The 17663-nt window shown below is 48.9% G+C and overlaps 1 protein-coding gene across 6 annotated transcripts in view; it reads left to right on the top strand.

Moving 5' to 3' along the window:
* ENPP6 (ectonucleotide pyrophosphatase/phosphodiesterase 6) overlaps window positions 1-17663 on the top strand; it is a 101518-nt gene that overhangs the window by 80656 nt on the left and 3199 nt on the right. For 2 of the 6 annotated variants that reach the window (XM_032618386.1, XM_032618389.1), the window contains exon 7: window positions 8125-8248. In XM_032618386.1, the coding sequence (XP_032474277.1) occupies window positions 8125-8248 (124 nt within the window). Of the gene's footprint in view, window positions 1-8124; window positions 8249-8555; window positions 16179-17663 lie in introns of those variants that run through there. The other 4 variants (XM_032618385.1, XM_032618384.1, XM_032618387.1 and 1 more) reach the window with 4 other exon arrangements.

The following is a 17663-nucleotide window of genomic DNA, read 5'->3' as shown; positions in this document are numbered from 1 at the left end:
CTTGAATTAAGTGTCTCCTGCTTACTGTTTCTGTATTGTGGACGTTATCCCAATTTTACTGAGTTAAGTGAGGCTCAGAGTTTTAAATGTCTTGACTAAGGTCCCAGAGCTAGGAGGGAGTGACAAAGAATTACAACCCAGATGTAACCGTTAAGCACGAAGTCCATCCAGTTCTCCAAAGAGCCTTCAAATCTTCCACTAAAATGTTCAAGGTATTTCTGATTTCGTGGATTGGAATCATGGACTCACCCTTCTGATTCCTAGTGGGGTCTGGAGATAAGTCTCAGCTCCTTCACAGCAGTTCTAACGTTGGCATTCATTTTTTTCTTGCTTTTGTCACAATGCAAAAAACTCTTCCTAACCAGCCCTCTCCTTTCCTCTCACCAACATGGGAGATTTGCACATAATTGAACCAGAATTTTCATATTTGTGAAAATGCTTTTTCTAATGCAAGACTCAAGCGTCAGGTGTCAAGTGGTTGGATCCCAACGTACTTCATGCTCTCCTGACCTGCTCTCCACACCTGTACTCAGTGGGTTCTGGTACCATCAATAGCCCAATAAACCATCAGTAGAATCCAGAGTGCCTTCTCCTTCCTGACTCCCGCCTGTTTTTTAAGCCCAACTCAGATACCATCTCTTCCATGAAATACCCAGCTCTTCCCTAATTTCCTCCATCTTGGAATCTCACAAAACCCTGAATCACTCCCCAGGTGCTGCACTTGTCTGTCTGCTTTTGAACTCTTCCTTCCTGGGGTGGAAGCTCCCTGAGGGCAGGTCTGTGGCATCTTGACCTTTGTTTTCCTCTGTGGAGCCTAGTACACGGCAGAAACTCGGTACATATTTGTGATATATGAATTAAGAGATGAATTCATAAATATTGAGAGAGTTGGTTCTTGATTACTTGTTGACAGGTTGTTTATTTTGTAGGTTAGTAAATCAGTGACCAAGTAGACAGAGAGGAAAGCTGAGTCAGGCCTTTAACTTTGGCTAATTATTAGTAGCCCTAGAAGAGATTTCAACAGGTAAAAAGATGTTAAACCACTAATGGCAATTGTCCTAGCTTCCGTTAGCCCACAGCTGGAGCCCAAGGGCGGCGGATACATCAGCTCTCCCCAGGCCCTACTCAGCTCCAGGGGCTAATTCCTGCGGCCTCTCCTGAACAGTGTCCACTTCATGCCACTGTGCTCAGAAAGTCAGCCAGATGCAGCCGGAAGCTGGTGAAAGACTGTGAGACAGGGCGCTTCATTGTTGATCTTCTGGGCTCTTGTCTGAGTGGAGGGAAATGCGGCAAATTCAGGCCCAAGCTTCCAAGGGAGGCCCAAATTTGTCTCCAGAGGAAAGATTTACTTTGAAAATTGGCAAAGGATATGAAATGCCGGGCTCAATTCTAAGGCCTGGGGTTGAATGGCAGTTGGGCCCGAACCCAAAATATTTGGGGAAATCAAGACAAGCTGGAGAACGTGGCTTCCGAGTTTTAGTGGCAGCTGGAGTGGTTTTGTCCAGGCCCAAGTAATGGAGCTTCAGGAAGCTGGTGTTGGGGGCTGGAAGCTGCTTGCTTTCTGGGGGTGACTAGGGCCATTGGTATGCACTGTCGGAGAGCACACGGACGCCCTCCTCACTGTTGGCACGCTTCAGTAAACACGGTCCGGGGGAGAAAAGAATAAAAGAAAGCCCATCGGGCTTCCCTGGTGGCGCAGTGGTTGAGAGTCCGCCTGCCGATGCAGGGGACGCGGGTTCGCGTCCCGGTCCGGGAAGATCCCACATGCCGCGGAGCGGCTGGGCCCGTGAGCCATGGCCGCTGAGCCTGCGCGTCAGGAGCCTGTGCTCCGCAACGGGAGAGGCTGCAACAGTGAGAGGCCCACATACTGCAAAAAAAAAAAAAAAAAAAAAAGAAAGCCCATCCACTCAGTGCTCTCCTCCAACACCTCCCTCCACTCCAAGGAATTCTGCTGCCCTTGGTCCCTGCTGATTTTGCTGTCATTTTCCATTTCCAGAATTAGGCTGCATGTGGCAGTGGGCTTGCCAGGGTCAGACCGGGGCCTGAGGACTGAGCAATCAAAGCCCGTCCTAGAAAGAGGCAGCCTTCTAAGACGGAGAACGAGAAACTGTTGGGGGACAAGTCTTTGCAGTGGCGCATGGCAAACACACATCTGAAGGTTCACGACCACCATTTCTGGGGGGCTCCAAGGAGTCATCCCCACAGGAAGCCCCTCGGGAGGAGGGTTTAAAATGACGATGCCACAAAACCAGAGACACGGTGCTTTGTAATAGACGCCTAGCTCGACCTTAACCCTAGCAGCAAAAGCCCAGAGCCAGGCGGACTGCGCTCCCTTCCACAAGAGTTCTAATCGAAGCCACTTCTGGTACATCACTGGGTGCCTTTTCCAGCCTGAGATGATGTGAGTTTATTGCAACGTGGAGGGCATGGGAAGTCGCTATTATAACCCTGTCCTAGGGGAATAACGTAGATTTCATTTGTATTAGGCCCCTCACACACCTTAGACAGGTGTTCACATTTTATTTATTGATTTTAATCGGACCAGATTTCAACTTTGTTCCCTTGGGCCCTAGAGGTGGGGTGAGAGGCCTCATCAAGAGAGGAGGAGGGGGCCCTCGGGTCCCTGACCCTACTCCTCGACAGGAAGTACTCTTTTAGTGGCTGACACGAGGGGTGATGGTCAAAATGTTTAACCAACAGTGAACCTGGCGCCGGCCAATGAGCCTCGATGGCAGGTGGGAAAAGCTGGTCGGCCGCCCAGGTTCCTCTTTGGAAAGCAGCCTGTGTGAGCAATTCCATGCTGGACTCTGCGCCTACCGCGGGGAGGCCCTGTGCTGTCTCTGGCAGGGAGGCCCTGCGCTGCTCTGTGGGACCCCACGAAGGGGCCTGAGGCACAGCCTCTGACCTCAGCGTGGTAACCCAGCATAACGCGAAGCGTTCTCAGGAAACGACGGATACTCACTGAACACGGCACGGGACAGATGCCAGGTGAATGACTGCCAGCGGTTTCCAGGCCAGACGATGCATCCCCGTCACCTGGGGGACAATGATTAAATAGACAAGAGTTCCTGCCTTACGGACCTGCTGAAGCCAAATACCCAAAGTGGGAGCCGGGATAAGCTCAGGGCACTGTGTGCACAGCCAGGCTTGGGATCCAGCAGTGTAGACGGTGAGTTTCAAGGGGGAAGACTGGAGAGCAGGTCACCCAGATGGAGCAGGGGGACCCAGACAAGACCCCGAACGGCACCTCTGGCCTGGGAGGGAACCCACGAAGAACAGATTACCACCTCCTTGGCTGCCCCAAGAGAAGTCATTTTGGGTGCAAGGCAAGACCGGGAGTCCAGATGTTTTCCTGGAGCTGGAAAACATTTCCTGCGCCCTCAGGAGTATTCTTCTCTGTGGCTTGGTAAACATTTTCTGATCTACGCCGAGGGGAAATCGGAAGGAGGCGGTGAGAAATATCCGTGCTGATATATTTCCCAAATGCAACAGTACAAAGTGAGTAAATGACCAGTTTATCGAAGCAAGTGCCTCGGCCACGTGCAGACAGACAGTAATGACTACAGACTGTTCAGGCCACCCTCTGCTTCTTCCCAGCCTTCCATCCCCGCTTCCACCCTGATCCTTGTTCCCAGTGCCACCCCCATTTCTGACTGTGCTACCGAGACATCGCAGCTCAGCAGCAGAAAGGAATCCAAAAATGGCAAGTCAAAGAGATAGGTCCAGGCAGTCGTTGAACCAACTTCATTAACTGGTTTGCTGATTTGGGGGTAAACAGTGAATGCTACTTTTTTTTTTTTAATGCCAAGGATGAATGAGACAAAGATCTCATTCAAAGACTTGTCTCAGACAAAGACACAAGTCTTATCTCCTAAGTAATCTGGCTTCCCCAGTTCAGCAGGCTTCTGGTAGACATTTCATGGTGAGCTGGTAGTGGAGTGAGGCATTAAAATACAACGCAGGCACCAAATAAAAGAACCCAAGTCTATAAACATAATAACAACCATTCCTCACAGTGAACTCTTTCTGGGTCCTTCCTGTTGGAAATGACGAACTAGTTTAGGGGCTCATGAAGGGGAGTGTCCCGGCACTGCTGTCCACCCATGTACAGAAGAGGGGTCCCGGAAGGTACTGGAAGGTGCTGAACAAATGGACTTGGTGAGGATTTTATTTGAATTGACAAGAGAGTGTTCATTACAGAGCGACCAACTTGCCCCGGTTCGCCTAGGCCTGTCCTGGTTTTCAAACAGGAAGTTTTGCATCCCTGGACCCCCTCAGTCCCCGACAAACCGGGACAGTCGGTCACCCTGTCGGACTGGCACAGCCTCGGGTAGACACCGCCTCACTCCTCCCGACAGCCTCACGGTGCTTTCTTCTCACGCTCTCCCCACGTGCGGTCACTACACAAGGTCCCCTGGCCTCGCAGGGCCTCCTCTGTGTCAGCCCTTCCGCCACTCAGAGCTCCCGGGGGCCGCTACTGCGGAGCCACAGGGCTGCCCGCGCTCTGCGCTAGAGCCTTCTGGTGGCCTCCTCACTCTCTCTCTCACACACACACACATACACAGACTCACGCTCACATACACACAGACGCTCACACACAGACTCACACTCAGACTCACGCTCACACACACACGCTCACACACACAGATTCATGCTCACACACAGATTCACGCTCACACACTCACGCTCACACACAGACCCCTCTACCCTCGCTCTCCTGCAGGGTTCGGGCACCTCCCCGGGATGTCACCAGGCGGTGCTGTGTGGCAGCCCCTGGGCCTGGTAGGGTCAGGAGGGGTGAGGCTCAACCAGTAGCTTGAGGACCCCCTGCCTGGGGACTGAGGTCTGGGGCGCTTCACCTGCAGGGCTGCCCCTGTGTGGTATGTGTCACATGGCTGCACAGGCCTGCGCTGGGATGCTGATGTGGGGATACAGAGCCCAGTGAAATGGTGAAAGCCACCGGGAGGGGACGAGGAAGGAAATCATCCCTGCACCTCCTTGAGGTTAATTACATAATGTCATTAGATTATGTCATGTAATCCGTTCAATGACTTCGCTTCTCACATAACCAGCCAGTTTACTATTACTTTTTTTTTTTTTTTTTTTTTTTTATGCGTTACGCGGGCCTCTCACTGTTGTGGCCTCTCCCGTTGCGGAGGACAGGCTCCGGACGCGCAGGCTCAGCGGCCATGGCTCACGGGCCCAGCCGCTCCGCGGCATGTGGGATCCTCCCAGACCGGGGCACGAACCCGTGTCCCCTGCATCGGCAGGCGGACTCTCAACCACTGCGCCACCAGGGAAGCCCTACTATTACTTTTTAAAATCAGTAAGAACAGTTGTTTCACTGGAGCAACCTGTCGTGTTAATAAGAACTGGTGGATTGACCTATGATCAGACCGATCCCCAGTTACCTTCAGGGCTGAGATTTTTTGTTGCTGTACGTTTGTAGTTGTTTAAGCTGGAATTTTAAAATCAGGCAATCAGTCCTCATCTCTCTTCCACCTGTCCCTTGGTCATGGGACACATATGTCCCATGGGGTTCATGATTAGTGACATCACCAGTGATATGTTCTACCTAGTTCTTCAGGAATCACTAAAGACTGGGGGGGGGGGGGGGGAGCAGCGTGTGATATTAGCGAACAAAGCTAAATTGGGATGTGTTGTGAGCTTCGCCACAGACAAAGAACAAAAAACGGTATAAGTCAGAAATGCAGTAAGTTAATAAATATATTCCCATTGAAAACTACAAGCTACAGCTGGAGAAGGCGGGATAGGGGATGATGGCAATTCAGGAAACAGAGAGTCAATGAAACAGTGTGATTTGGAAAGCGGTAATGCCAGGGACTGATTTATGGGGTGAGACTGGATGGGTGTGCAATGCGATGTGACAGCTAAATAAGCAAAGGAGGGTTCGACCCGGCCGCACAGTACCCGAGCGCCTCGCCCCGCAGCCAGTGGCATCTGCTGACCATCCCCAGCCATTTATGGAGCACCTACTGTGTTTCGGGCTTAGCGCACAGCCGGGTTATCCTCCAGAATCTCTGTGAGGCAGGTAGTATCACATCCAGCAAGGAAGCTGAAGCATGGAGAAGTTACGCAGCTTGCCCAGGATCACAGAGCTGGAAAGTGGCAAACTGGAATTCAACCCACATCCTATTCCAAAATCTCATCTCCATACTCTGAACTGGCCACCACTCAGTGAGTGAAGAGGCAAGGGACAGGGACAGCCCACTGTCCTGTGCTGGCAGGAGCCCTGCAGCGACCTCTGGCTATGGGGTCCTGGAAGGCACATGAAGACCAGGAGACTGTCGACCTGCGTTCCAATCCCAGCCCTGCCTCTCAACAGCTGTGTGACTTTAAAAGTGTCACTTAACCTCTCTGTGCCAAGGTAGGAAAAATAATACCATCCACAGTGGGAGGTGGTGATGATTAAGTGCACGTTGGGGGAGGCTCTTGGTGAACCGTACAGCACACAAGATACACGTGTTGTTACGAGTCTTGTGAGACAACCTGTAAATCCCTGGTCCTTGAGCTCTTCTGCTTCCAGGAGGTAGTCAGTTCTACCTCCTGCATTTGGAAAACTTGTAATATTAAACCCTGTGCTGAGCAAGATGACTAGAATATCGGAAATGAAGGCTTAGTCCGCCAAGGAGGGCTCGGGTTATGTCCAACTGGCTGCAGCCTCCTTAGGATTTGCAAAACCTCCTTTAAGCTTGTTGTCTCTCAAGTAAGCAGCAGCAGTCTAAGAAAATTTAGTTTTGCAGGAAAGAAGGGTGACAGGGCAGTGACAGTTCTGGAAGCCATCCTCAGTGAAGAATGGTCGAAGCAAGTGAAGATACCAAGGCCTGGAGCAGAGGAACACGGGTGCTATCTTCAAATGTTGACCAAATGGAGAGGAGGGGACTAATACGTTCCGAGTCACCCCCCGGGGTGGAGCTGGAAGAAAGGAGGACGGGTGGTTCCTGCAGTGGGCGCCCCTGGGATTGTGGGAAGCCAGCTGCCTCGGGGCTTCCGTGCTGTACTAAAGAAACAAAGTGATTCGATTAGACGCTGTGTTTTCCAGCAATAATTCTCCCATAGCAATTGGGTGTCCTACCATTCGATTCAATTCTGACATCACCCCAAGTTAGAGCAGACACACACTTCAAGGGGTTCCATCCCACAAGACTGCCTGCACATGTGAATTCTGACCGCAAGTCTTGGGTCCTCAGGATGCCCGCTCTTGTGTCCGACTTGGCTACAAATTTGAGGGTTCTCACAACCCCCCTTCAGGTTCGATAATTCACTGGGATGAATCACAGCACTCAGAAAGGTGCTATACTTATGATTACAATCTTATTACAAAGGATGCTACTCAGGGACAGGCAAATGGAAGAGATGCACAGGGCAAAGTATGCGGGTGAGTGGTGCAGAGAACCCAGGCCCTTTTTGGGTTCATCACCCTCCCATCACAACAATGTCTTCATTAATCCAGAAGCTCCCTGGACTACGCTGTCCCCGGGGTTTTATCTGGGGTTCCATTGCGATGGCATGGGTCATTAAATCATGGCCACATTGCTGAGCTCAATCTTAGAGGTCAGAGGATGTGGCTGAAAGTTCTAACCCTCTCATCCTGTGGTTGGTTCCTCAGGTGACCAGGTGATCCTGAAGCTATGTAGCTCCCTACCCCAGCGAGTCATCTCATTAGCATAAACTTAGGTATCAGAGCAAGGGGCTCATTTCGAATAACTAAACACGCCCATCACTCAGGAAATTCCAAGGGTCTAGGCATTCTGGGCCAGGGAACCCGGGACAAAGCCCAACTATATTTTTTATTATACCACAGGTAGACTTTCACGTCCCTTCTGTCTCTGACATGCTATACTTAGTGACTCTAAAACTGCTTACGAGGTTCAGTCCAGCCCGACATAAGAAGATACCTTCAGAACTAGAGCTCTTTGGCAATTCAATGGGCGGTCTCCAAAGGTCTGAGCTACCTGGAGTAGGAAGTGATCCAGCTGAGGTTGGATGACCCTGACTGAGACCGCTGAGCAGGAAGTCCACTGGGTGGCAGTTTGGACCAGATGCTCACTCGTCCGGATGTCTGGTCACGGGGCGATGTGAATGCCTTTTGCTTGATTGCAGAATCGAGAGACGCTTCCATTCTGGATGAACAGCACTGACAAGAGGCAAGGCTGGCAGCGCGGATGGCACGGATACGACAACGAGCTCAGGGACATGCGGGGCATCTTCTTGGCCTTCGGACCCGGTAGGAAGACACGACCGAATTCTCTTAGTCATTCCTTCCTAAGGAAGCGTCAGCCACCAGGGGCTGATGGCACTAGTAGAGCTGGAGTGATTTCTTTATGGACCCTCTTTATGAGCAAAGCTGAGCAAACCCAGCCGGTCTCCATGAAGTGTCTTCGGCTGGCTGGCTTTCAAATGCTTCTTGGTTTTGGCAAACGCGGCCAAATACCTTTCCTTGTAAGTTTTAAATCTCGAGCGCAGTGAAAAAAACGTTCCACATGTTTATGATTCATTTGTTTTACTTAATTCATCAAAATGTTCTCTCACAGCCATCTGATGTCCAGGAAGGCTTATCAGGCGCCAGGTTGCTGACAGCTGCGTGTCCTGGAGCTGACGCGATCGCTTCACAGGGTCTGACTCTTCCACAGTTCCTCCCTGGCTAGAGCACCCACCCCTGTGCAGGTCATTCGGTTTAGGGCCCACCAGAAGCTAGGATGTGCTCAAGGGCAGGCGAGGAAATGATTCTGTGACTGACTTTGAGAATAAGCCAGAATGACTCGGGCTGTCTTGGATGAAAGCAAATTTACTGTGCCTTCCTTGACCTACATTCCCAGGGCAGGGAGAGAGGGGAGATGGAGAGAGCCTCTTTGGTTATTTGCTTTAATAAACACAGCACTGTAAATTCACATTTTAGAAAAGTTTATCAAACACTCTAAAGATCATACTACCACCTGAATACCCCCTTTTAAAAAAATAGAGTAAAAATCAGTCAACAGCCATCCACAATCAGTGGACTGGTTCATGAGCTACTAACCTTCCTTCCTGCTGTCCACACTCCTTATTAAACACAGTAAGCTTACCCCAAGATCCATATTCCAAGTTCCTTTTTCTGCATGTTGATCAAAATGTTTCAGCCCATGAAAGTCCATGCTTTCCTTTCAAATTATAGGTTAGAGATCACGCCTGGAAGCCCTGCCCTTCTCCTTGATGTAACAGGACAGAGAAATGTGTCAGCCCCCTTCATTCCATCCACCTCAGGTCACTCTACCTACCACAAGATAGCTGCTGAGAACTGCAAGGTGCCAGCTTCTGCACCCTCCTTGGGCACCTCTGGGAGCCTGAGCTTAGGGAACATGTCGGTCCAAATCATTGCCCATGTGTCATCCAGGTTCCCGTGTCCTTAAGTAAGCGTCAGCACCAGTGGCAGCAAACATTTATGGAGCACAACTGGGGTCATGACACTGGCCTAAGAGAGTTCAGAGGACGCCCCAGCATGACGCCATCAACTGATAACAGTTAACAGGCCCTCCCTGTTAGCCAGGCCCCGGGCTAGAGCTGCGCAGCTCAAAAGCCAAGTGAATTCAGGATGGAGCCTTGAGGATGTTGAGGTGACAGCTGCTAGATCAGGTTAGAGACGCTCCAGGGCCATGGCCTTCATATGGGGGAACATTAGCCAGCAGGGCTTTCATTCAAAGACATCGCCTCCTCTTTCCCCAGAAGAGAGGGATCAGATCATGAATGCGAAACAGTTGTCGGTTGGAGTGTTTACGAGTAAGAGTCTCGGGAGATTTTAAAGCAGAAGCACGTCTAGCGTCAAACCGAAAACTTTAAACAAAGTACCCAAAGCTGCAATAGCTTAAATTCAGTGGGGAGATTTTGTCCATTAGCAAAGGCCTCCATCATACGTTCCTTTAAAACTAAAAGCCTAAGTCTTTTATAGACAGAAAGACGACCCCTGATGAAACTGGACTGGGCTAATTGCAAAAATGTTTCCAGGCAGATACAGCCTTGAGAGCCTCCCACAAACCATCACGTTTCTGGCTCTAATTCTCATGAAAGATTGAACAGCTTTACGCACTGACTGTTTACTCAGAAGAAAATTTAAGAGCGAGGCCTTTAATAGCTATCTAGCTGCACTTTGAGATAAAGGTACATCCCTCCTGATTAATTGTAGGTACTTCTCGCTCATGGAAGGACGCTGAGCATCGCTGCGGCTGCCCCGATACAGCTTTAGAAGTCAGTAAGTCTGGTCCAGCTAAGAGAAAGGGAAATAATTCTGGAAGATAGCCTCTCTCTGCTTAATCCCAGTTTCTAATTTGAACAACCTAGTCTTGCTGTGGAGAACTCCACATTCGAGATAAGACAGCAGGAGTGTGACTCAGTGAGCTGCCAGCGAGCTAGCAAGCCTCACTTGGAAAGCAGCCCAAGGTGTTCAGGTACAGCGGGAGCCTCCAGAACCTTCTCTCTTTAGGAGAAACAGTTTAAATATCCAAAAAATGTAAACCCACGGAAATAACTTGGATTCCCATTCCAGGTTCACACACCATCTTGAGCTAGCAGGGCTTGTCTGGCCTCTCCCAATTGGATCAGGTATTGTTTTGCTGTTCAGGAATTTTCTAGAAGCTCTCATTCCAGTCTGGATCATCTCTGCACTGGGCCCAAAATCCCAGCCCTGTAGACCGGGAAGCCGTGAACCAGATGGAGTGGGAAAGAAACCCCAATTCTCCTTCCTGCTTACATGTACCGGATTTGACTTTGTACTTTCAACATAAAAAGATGATCTTTTATAACATTTATTTTTTGTCAGTAGAGCTTGATCTCAAATTTTCTTGCCAAATGTTAAAGAAGGAGATGTCTGAAAGGCTGGGGACGGCTGTCTTGGATATGCTATTGTCTGCCGCCCTCCCACGTGACAGGACATGGCCACCAGGTGATGTGGCAGGATGATCTCACATCCAGGTCCACGGCAAGTCAGAGGGAGGGGAGTGGCTCCCACGTCCCTGGGACAACCTTGCCACAATCAGCTGCAGCTGGTCCTCCTCTGGGGCAGCGTTACCACCACCCTCTCTAACTGTAATGTTTTCCTTGATATTGGAAAGGTTGGCTTCCAGGGCAGCCTCTACGTTCTCCTTTCCAGGAGGTTCTGGATTTTCTAAAGTGAGTGTTTACCCTGAGGCGATGCTGACTCTTACCCTCCCTGCCCTAAAAGTAAAGTGAACCCTTCAAATAATCTATAGGGTGAATATTCTCAATCCATACTTTCCCTTGCTGGGCGTTTATTCTATTACTAATAACAGCTCCCATTTATCGAGCACACACAGAGTGGCTGGAACTAGGATTTAGGCGCCATCTCCATGCCTGTCCCCTGAGGTTACCCAGCTAGTAAGTGGCTACAGGCTGGTTGTAGAGCCCGTGAACCTCTTTATACTGAATTCAACTTTAATTCTTCAAAATGAGCAAAACCCGTCACTTGGGAATTTGCCCTGGGTCTAACATATGCTGTGGCAGAGTTTTCAGTGTATAGTCTCCTTCTGTATTTATAATTGCAGGGTTAATACAAGAGTAGAATTTGGTGTGGACACTTCTGGGCTATGTTGCTGTTTGTTTGCTCTTTAAATCAAGTATATGTGATCATTTTAGCAGAGCAATTATAAAGATTATTTTCTAAGATAGAAAACTTGGCTTTACAGCCCCCAAACTACCTGTTTTAAAAAAATATTTTTTAGAGGGACTAAAATCACACGCATGGGCCTTTATTGATGGATAAAACTCCTTCCTGAATTCAGCTTCTTAAGTTTTGGGTACTTTGTTGGAAGCTCTGGTTGGGAGCTTATGAATATTATTGAAGTCTCATACTCACTCTTTAAACACTTTTCATTCAGCATCTTTTCTGCCTCCTGTGGAGAAAGAGAGGGTCCACTTTGGACTGAAGTCCCTCCTTCAGCACCCTTACTTGCTATGCTGTGAATAGCTAGCCAGGCCCTCGGGGGCCCGTGTCCCTGTGGAGTTGGCACAGCCTTGGGTAGAGGCACAGCCCTCTCCCTCATGAGCTCCCTTGAGCCTTCACTCAGGTCTCTAACTCCACTACCAGTTTCGTTATTTTCCCCACAGTTAAGTTACTCTATCTGCCAGTGAAAGGCTCCCAAGGAATGTGCAACTGATCTTCCAGACATACTTAGGAGACCGTTGCTATTGCTTGTGAACTAGGCACACTGAGGAAACTATATAATTTCAGGTTCCATCCAGTCCTGGGACCTCCATGTGGCAGGAAAATGGGACACATTCTTGAACTGGGGAGCACCCAGGCTAACCAGTCCCTGCCAGATAGGTGGCCTGGAAGAAGAGTATGCAGCTGGAGTGGGTCTGGGGAGCCCGGCAGGACAGTCAAACTTCTGTGACCACAGCGGCTCCGCAGGGCTTGCAGAAACGAGCAGCTTCAGATGGCCCTTGGGTCCCCAAGGAAAGCTCTGTTGTCACAAGGGAAGCACAGTTATGCACAGAGAGAGTTTGCTGTCTGATCTGTCTTTCAAAGAAACATCTCCACGAGCCATAGAAAGCAACCTCCTACCATAAGCTAGAACCTTCCAGATCTCCTTCCAGGTCCACAATCCCTTGGCCAGGCCCTGCGGACGAGGCGGATTTTCCAGTCCCAAGCTGCCTGGATGCTGAATGCAACTCCTCCACATCGTGACTCCACGCCTGTCTCTGCCCTGCCCAGGAGTGACCGTGACAACTCGTTTGCTTGCCTTTCCCTTTCAGATTTCAAATCCAACTTCAGAGCCGCTCCCATCAGATCCGTGGATGTCTACAACGTCATGTGCAACGTGGCAGGTGTCGCCCCCCTGCCCAACAACGGGTCCTGGTCCCGGGTGACATGCATGCTGAAGGACCCGGCCAGCTCGGCCCTGGCTGTGCGGCCGGGTGCCTGCACGTTGGCCTTGGCGCTGCTGGCGCTGCTGTCCTGAACTGCTAGCGCGGTGTGTGCCGTGCCCCACTGGGGAGGCCTGGCCGTCTCCTATTTCACTAATAGCTTCGTCAGTTCAGTCAAGGCCATACAATTGTAAATGTATTAGTCTTGGATGGTTCTATATGTAAAAGTCCCCATTTCTTAAAAAAACAAAAACAAAACCACTTTGCTTTTTCCGGAGGTAAGGAAACTCCTAGCTTTTCATTTGTTCAACTATAGGTTATTTTCTCCTTTCGTTCCGTGTACTCAGATGAACTAAGCAGGGCCTCCCCCTGTAGCGACCGGACCTTGGGCGGGTATTCCATGGAATCCCGGCCCCTCTCTGTCCCGCTCTGCACAAAGCAGGCCCCTGTCTGTGCCCTGTCTAAACCCAGGAGCCGCCCTCAGGGTCTACGGCCACCATCCCACACTGCTCCTTCCGTCTGGGACAAAGGAGGCCCACGTGAAGCAGTAGCTGCTATTTCTAACTCAGCTCGTGGGGTTTCTTCACGTTATACAAAGTCCCAGAAAGGGCATATCTGAGCTTGGCTCACCCAGCAATCAAAATCAATGGGAACTGCAGAATTCATGGAACAAAGTGAAAGATACACGTTCCTTCCCAAAGTCTGAGTGCACGAAAGTTTCTCCCTGCCTGAAAGAGCATAAGAGTTTCCAGTAGATACGGGCTTTGTGAGCCTCCTTGTATCGTGGTGTGAACATGCACACGGCAGGCGCTGGATTGCCTGTGGGAAGGCTCACTCAGAGGCTGCCTCTCTTTGGAAACCCGTACCGAGTGTAGACACTAGCGACCCCCGACATCATCACGGGCGGGGAAAGGGGTGTCTGGCTGATGATGGTGTGGACATACTTAAAGAAATCTCACGTCATTGCTTGAAATGGTGATGCAGTTAAGCGTAAGTTTGATGCACCAGTGTCCTGGAGCACTGCTTATTCAACAACCACAGCAAAGTGGACCCCTGAGTGACCCAGAATTCCAAGGAAAATGGTGGGGCACGGGGAATGGCGGCCACATGATGGAGTCAAATCCCAGTCACTAACCACTTAGCCACTGGATTAGGAAACGGTCTGGTCAAAGTGCCACCTCAGAGACCTTAAGAAACCCCGAAGAAGAGGCACTGAGCCTGAGATGAAATGTTTTTAGTTTAGTCTTCTAAGTTTGCTGTAGGAGCTCTTGTTGCAAAACAAGGGATAACTGCATTTCTATATGATCAGAGTCATATACATATATCATCGCGTTAAAAATGAGTTTGCACTAAACGAGGCACGTCTGCAAATGAGGCTTTTTGTCAGGAAAGGGCAAAAGATCAGGTCTCGTCAGGACGATGAAGCCCTTATGTATTGTTTACCTTGAAAAATGAAAATGTATGCTCACCCTGATTCAGGAAGGTTGGGAACCGTTCCTGGGCCTTGCATCATGAGAGCAAAGGATCACTGCTTAAAAATACCAAATTTACCTTCACAGAAGACTTCTAAGGATTTATGTAATGGGTCTGTAAAGTGCCAGACCATCGAATCAGCTGGGAGGCAAATCAGCCTTTGTGCCCTGGCCGGAAGCCAGTTAGTGCTTTCGGAACACTGGCGCTGGTCGTTGCAATAGGCATCTATCGTTCAAAGGTTTCTTTCTCCTTAAAGGACTGGGTTCTACTGAGTCCAGTGCGGCCCACTGTGCTCCCTTGTGAGGAAGGAGACCTAAAAGAAACCCAGTGCAGCCCACAGGGGCACAGACAGATACACAGCCTCGGATTTGTCCTTCCTGCCCCGTTCTACCAATTTTTCCCCTCCCTCGTCCTTCACATCTTCAAGTTCCATAATAAAATTTCAGATATTTGTCTGACAAAGTACAGTTGCTCAATAAGTAGTCTTGAATAGATAAATGAGAATAAGATACTTTTGGAATCATGACTATTGGTAAATAATAAAGAAAATTCAGACACTAAATGGAGAAAAAACCTTTTTACCTAAAGCAATGCATATATTTTAGTGGCTTAATTATTTGGCTAGAATTTTTTCTTTTGATGTTTGTTTTAAAGGTATGTTATTTTCCCAAGGAAAATTCTACTTCCTCTAAACGCATTTTGTCCCATCGGAACGATACCCGCTAGGACGATACACGCACCTTGTCTCCTGGATTATTTTCCCACTTCATCGCTAATTCCAGGAGGAAGGTAATTGGACTGACCTGCAAATGCCGAAGACAGATGAAAGGAATGATCTTTAAATGAAGGATAAGATGAATGGCGACTTTCCCTGCCCATAGGCCTAATGGCCAGAACCCAATTCACTTAACTTCTGAAGACTTAAACATGAATAAGAGCAGGCCCAGGGAATTCTTCGTAGCCATCAAGAGCCCAGACTTGGGCTCAAGTCCCGGCTCTCTTTACTTTAAAAGGGCTCTTGGAAATCCACAGCAGGTCTGAATTCAGCCACAGACAGCAGTTTGCAAACCTGCTGGGACTGAAAGCGTCATCTGGCCCTCTTCCAGAGACGCAGGTTCAGAGGATCTGGCGTGGACACGACACTTCTAAGTCACGTGACTCTAAGGTCTGGGTTTGCTCTCAGGAGAGATGGGTTCTGATTTGACCTTGGTAGACCTGAGTCTCCTGACAGCAACTTTGTAATCTGCCAGTTTTTTCGGGAGCCATCAGGCTGGCATTGGCTACTGGTCCCAGCTGGGTCAGATTTCCGCCCTTCTTAAGCCAAAGCGGGTCTGTAAGCCCCAGTGATGGAGAGGCTTCTCCACACCCAAGTCCCTGTGAGTGTAAGATCCCCAACGGTGCTACCAGACAAACTCACTGTTCAAGACACACAGCTCTTTTATGAATTTTCTGTGAAAGTGTTTTACGTTTCTGTAAATATCGAGAGATTTCCAAATGTGATAGTGTGTTTAATCTTTGTAAGCAATCTGTGATAGACCAAAGTCAGCTCTTGTAAACTACTTACTAGGAGGACGAGAGACGGTAGCCTTGACAGCCTGGTTATAAAACGTGGGAAACTTGGTCTCAGGTCTCTGCTATGGAAGTTATACTTATGTGTTGCTTTGAAATCATAAAATAGCACCTAGTGCGGTGCCTCAAATGTTTCATAAATGTCCCATAAATATGTGTTGAATGAGAAAAAGAATGAATATCACTGAGGAGATTTGCTTACACAGCAGATATTCTCTCTCTTTGTCTGCAGTTCCTCAAATTAAACAAACCTTTCCGTTTTGGGTTGTTATTTTTTCTTATCACCCAACTGACAATATAATTATGCTTCGTTTCATGGACTAAGCATATTCCATCTCAAGCTTATAAACTTGACAGATGGATGGAAGGAAGGAAGGAAGGAGATTAGATTTTAAATATACTAAGCATATTTACTTTTTAAAAATAAAACAGCTTTATCGAGATTCAGTTCGCATGCAATCCTTCCCTTTACAGTATCAACTTAACGGCATCAGTATAGTCACAGAATCGTGCAACCATCACCATAATCAACTTCAGAACATTTTTATCACCCCAAAAAAGACTCCATATCCACGAGCATGTTAGCACTCACTCCCCCTTTCCCCCCACCCTGCTCCCAGGCAACCTCTAAGCTGCACTCTTATCTCTACAGATTTGCCTATTTGGAATATTTCATGAAAATGCAATAACCATGATCCCTGTGGTGGCCTGAGTCCAGTCTATAGCCAATGTTACCACTCAAACGTACTCAGCCTCTCCCAGAGCATCCTCATGGCTTCACCCCGGGAACCTGTAACAGCCCACGTGCCCCTTCTCACCAGCATCCCAGCCAGAAGGTCTACGTATCACTGTGTGTTGGCTTCCTGACAGGTCTCCTTGAGATCCTGGGGCTGGCTCCAGCTCGTTCTCCTCTCTTCCATTTGAGGGCCTCTCTCAAATGCAAGTCAGACCAGGTCATGTCCCTGCCCCAACCCCGACATTGACTCCCCCCGTCTTAATCTCACACCTGTAGCTTAATCGGGGCTGGCACCATGTCCACCCTTCTCTCTACCTGATCTCATATCACTCTCCCTTTCACTCTGTAAGCTTTTCTTGCCTTAGGGCACTTCCCTCACATCAATTTCTCCTCCTTGATTAGTACCCCCATCCTCATCTAGTAAGTGTCCCCTTGCCTTAGGACTCGGGCTAAATGTTTCCTTACACTCCTCTTGACCAGATTAGGCCTCCCGGCTGTACACTCTCTACACCAGCCGCATGCAACCCCACCCATCAAAATACTAGTAGCTGGAAGAGGCAAGTAAGGATCCTCCCCTCGAGCCTTTAGAGGGAGCACGGCACTGCTGACACCTTGATTTCAGACTTCTCGCTTCCAGAACCGTGACAGAATACATTTCTGTTGTTCTAAACCACCCAGTTTCTGGTAATTTGTTACAGGAAACTAACACACCCTTCCGATTGCTTTCGGAGTAGTCAGTCTAGTTCATCAAAGATTTCTTGAGTTCCTCCTTCACAGCAGGTACTGGGCTATGTTTTGGGGATGCATAGAGGAAAAAAGACCATTACTGTCCTCACAGAACTCACAATAGAGTCATTTCCTTTCTTCCATTTTTTAAAAAAAATTTATTTTTTATTGAAGTATAGTTGATTTACAATTTTGTGTTAGTTTCTGGTGTACAGCAAAGTGATTCATATTCATATGTGTTCCTCTTCATATTCTTTTCCATTATGGTTTATTACAAGATATT

The sequence above is a fragment of the Phocoena sinus genome, chromosome 21, assembly GCF_008692025.1.
Source record: "Phocoena sinus isolate mPhoSin1 chromosome 21, mPhoSin1.pri, whole genome shotgun sequence".
Lineage (NCBI taxonomy): Eukaryota > Metazoa > Chordata > Mammalia > Artiodactyla > Phocoenidae > Phocoena > Phocoena sinus.
The sequence above is the reverse complement of the archived record's forward strand: the minus strand, read 5'-3'. Positions and strand labels throughout refer to the sequence as shown.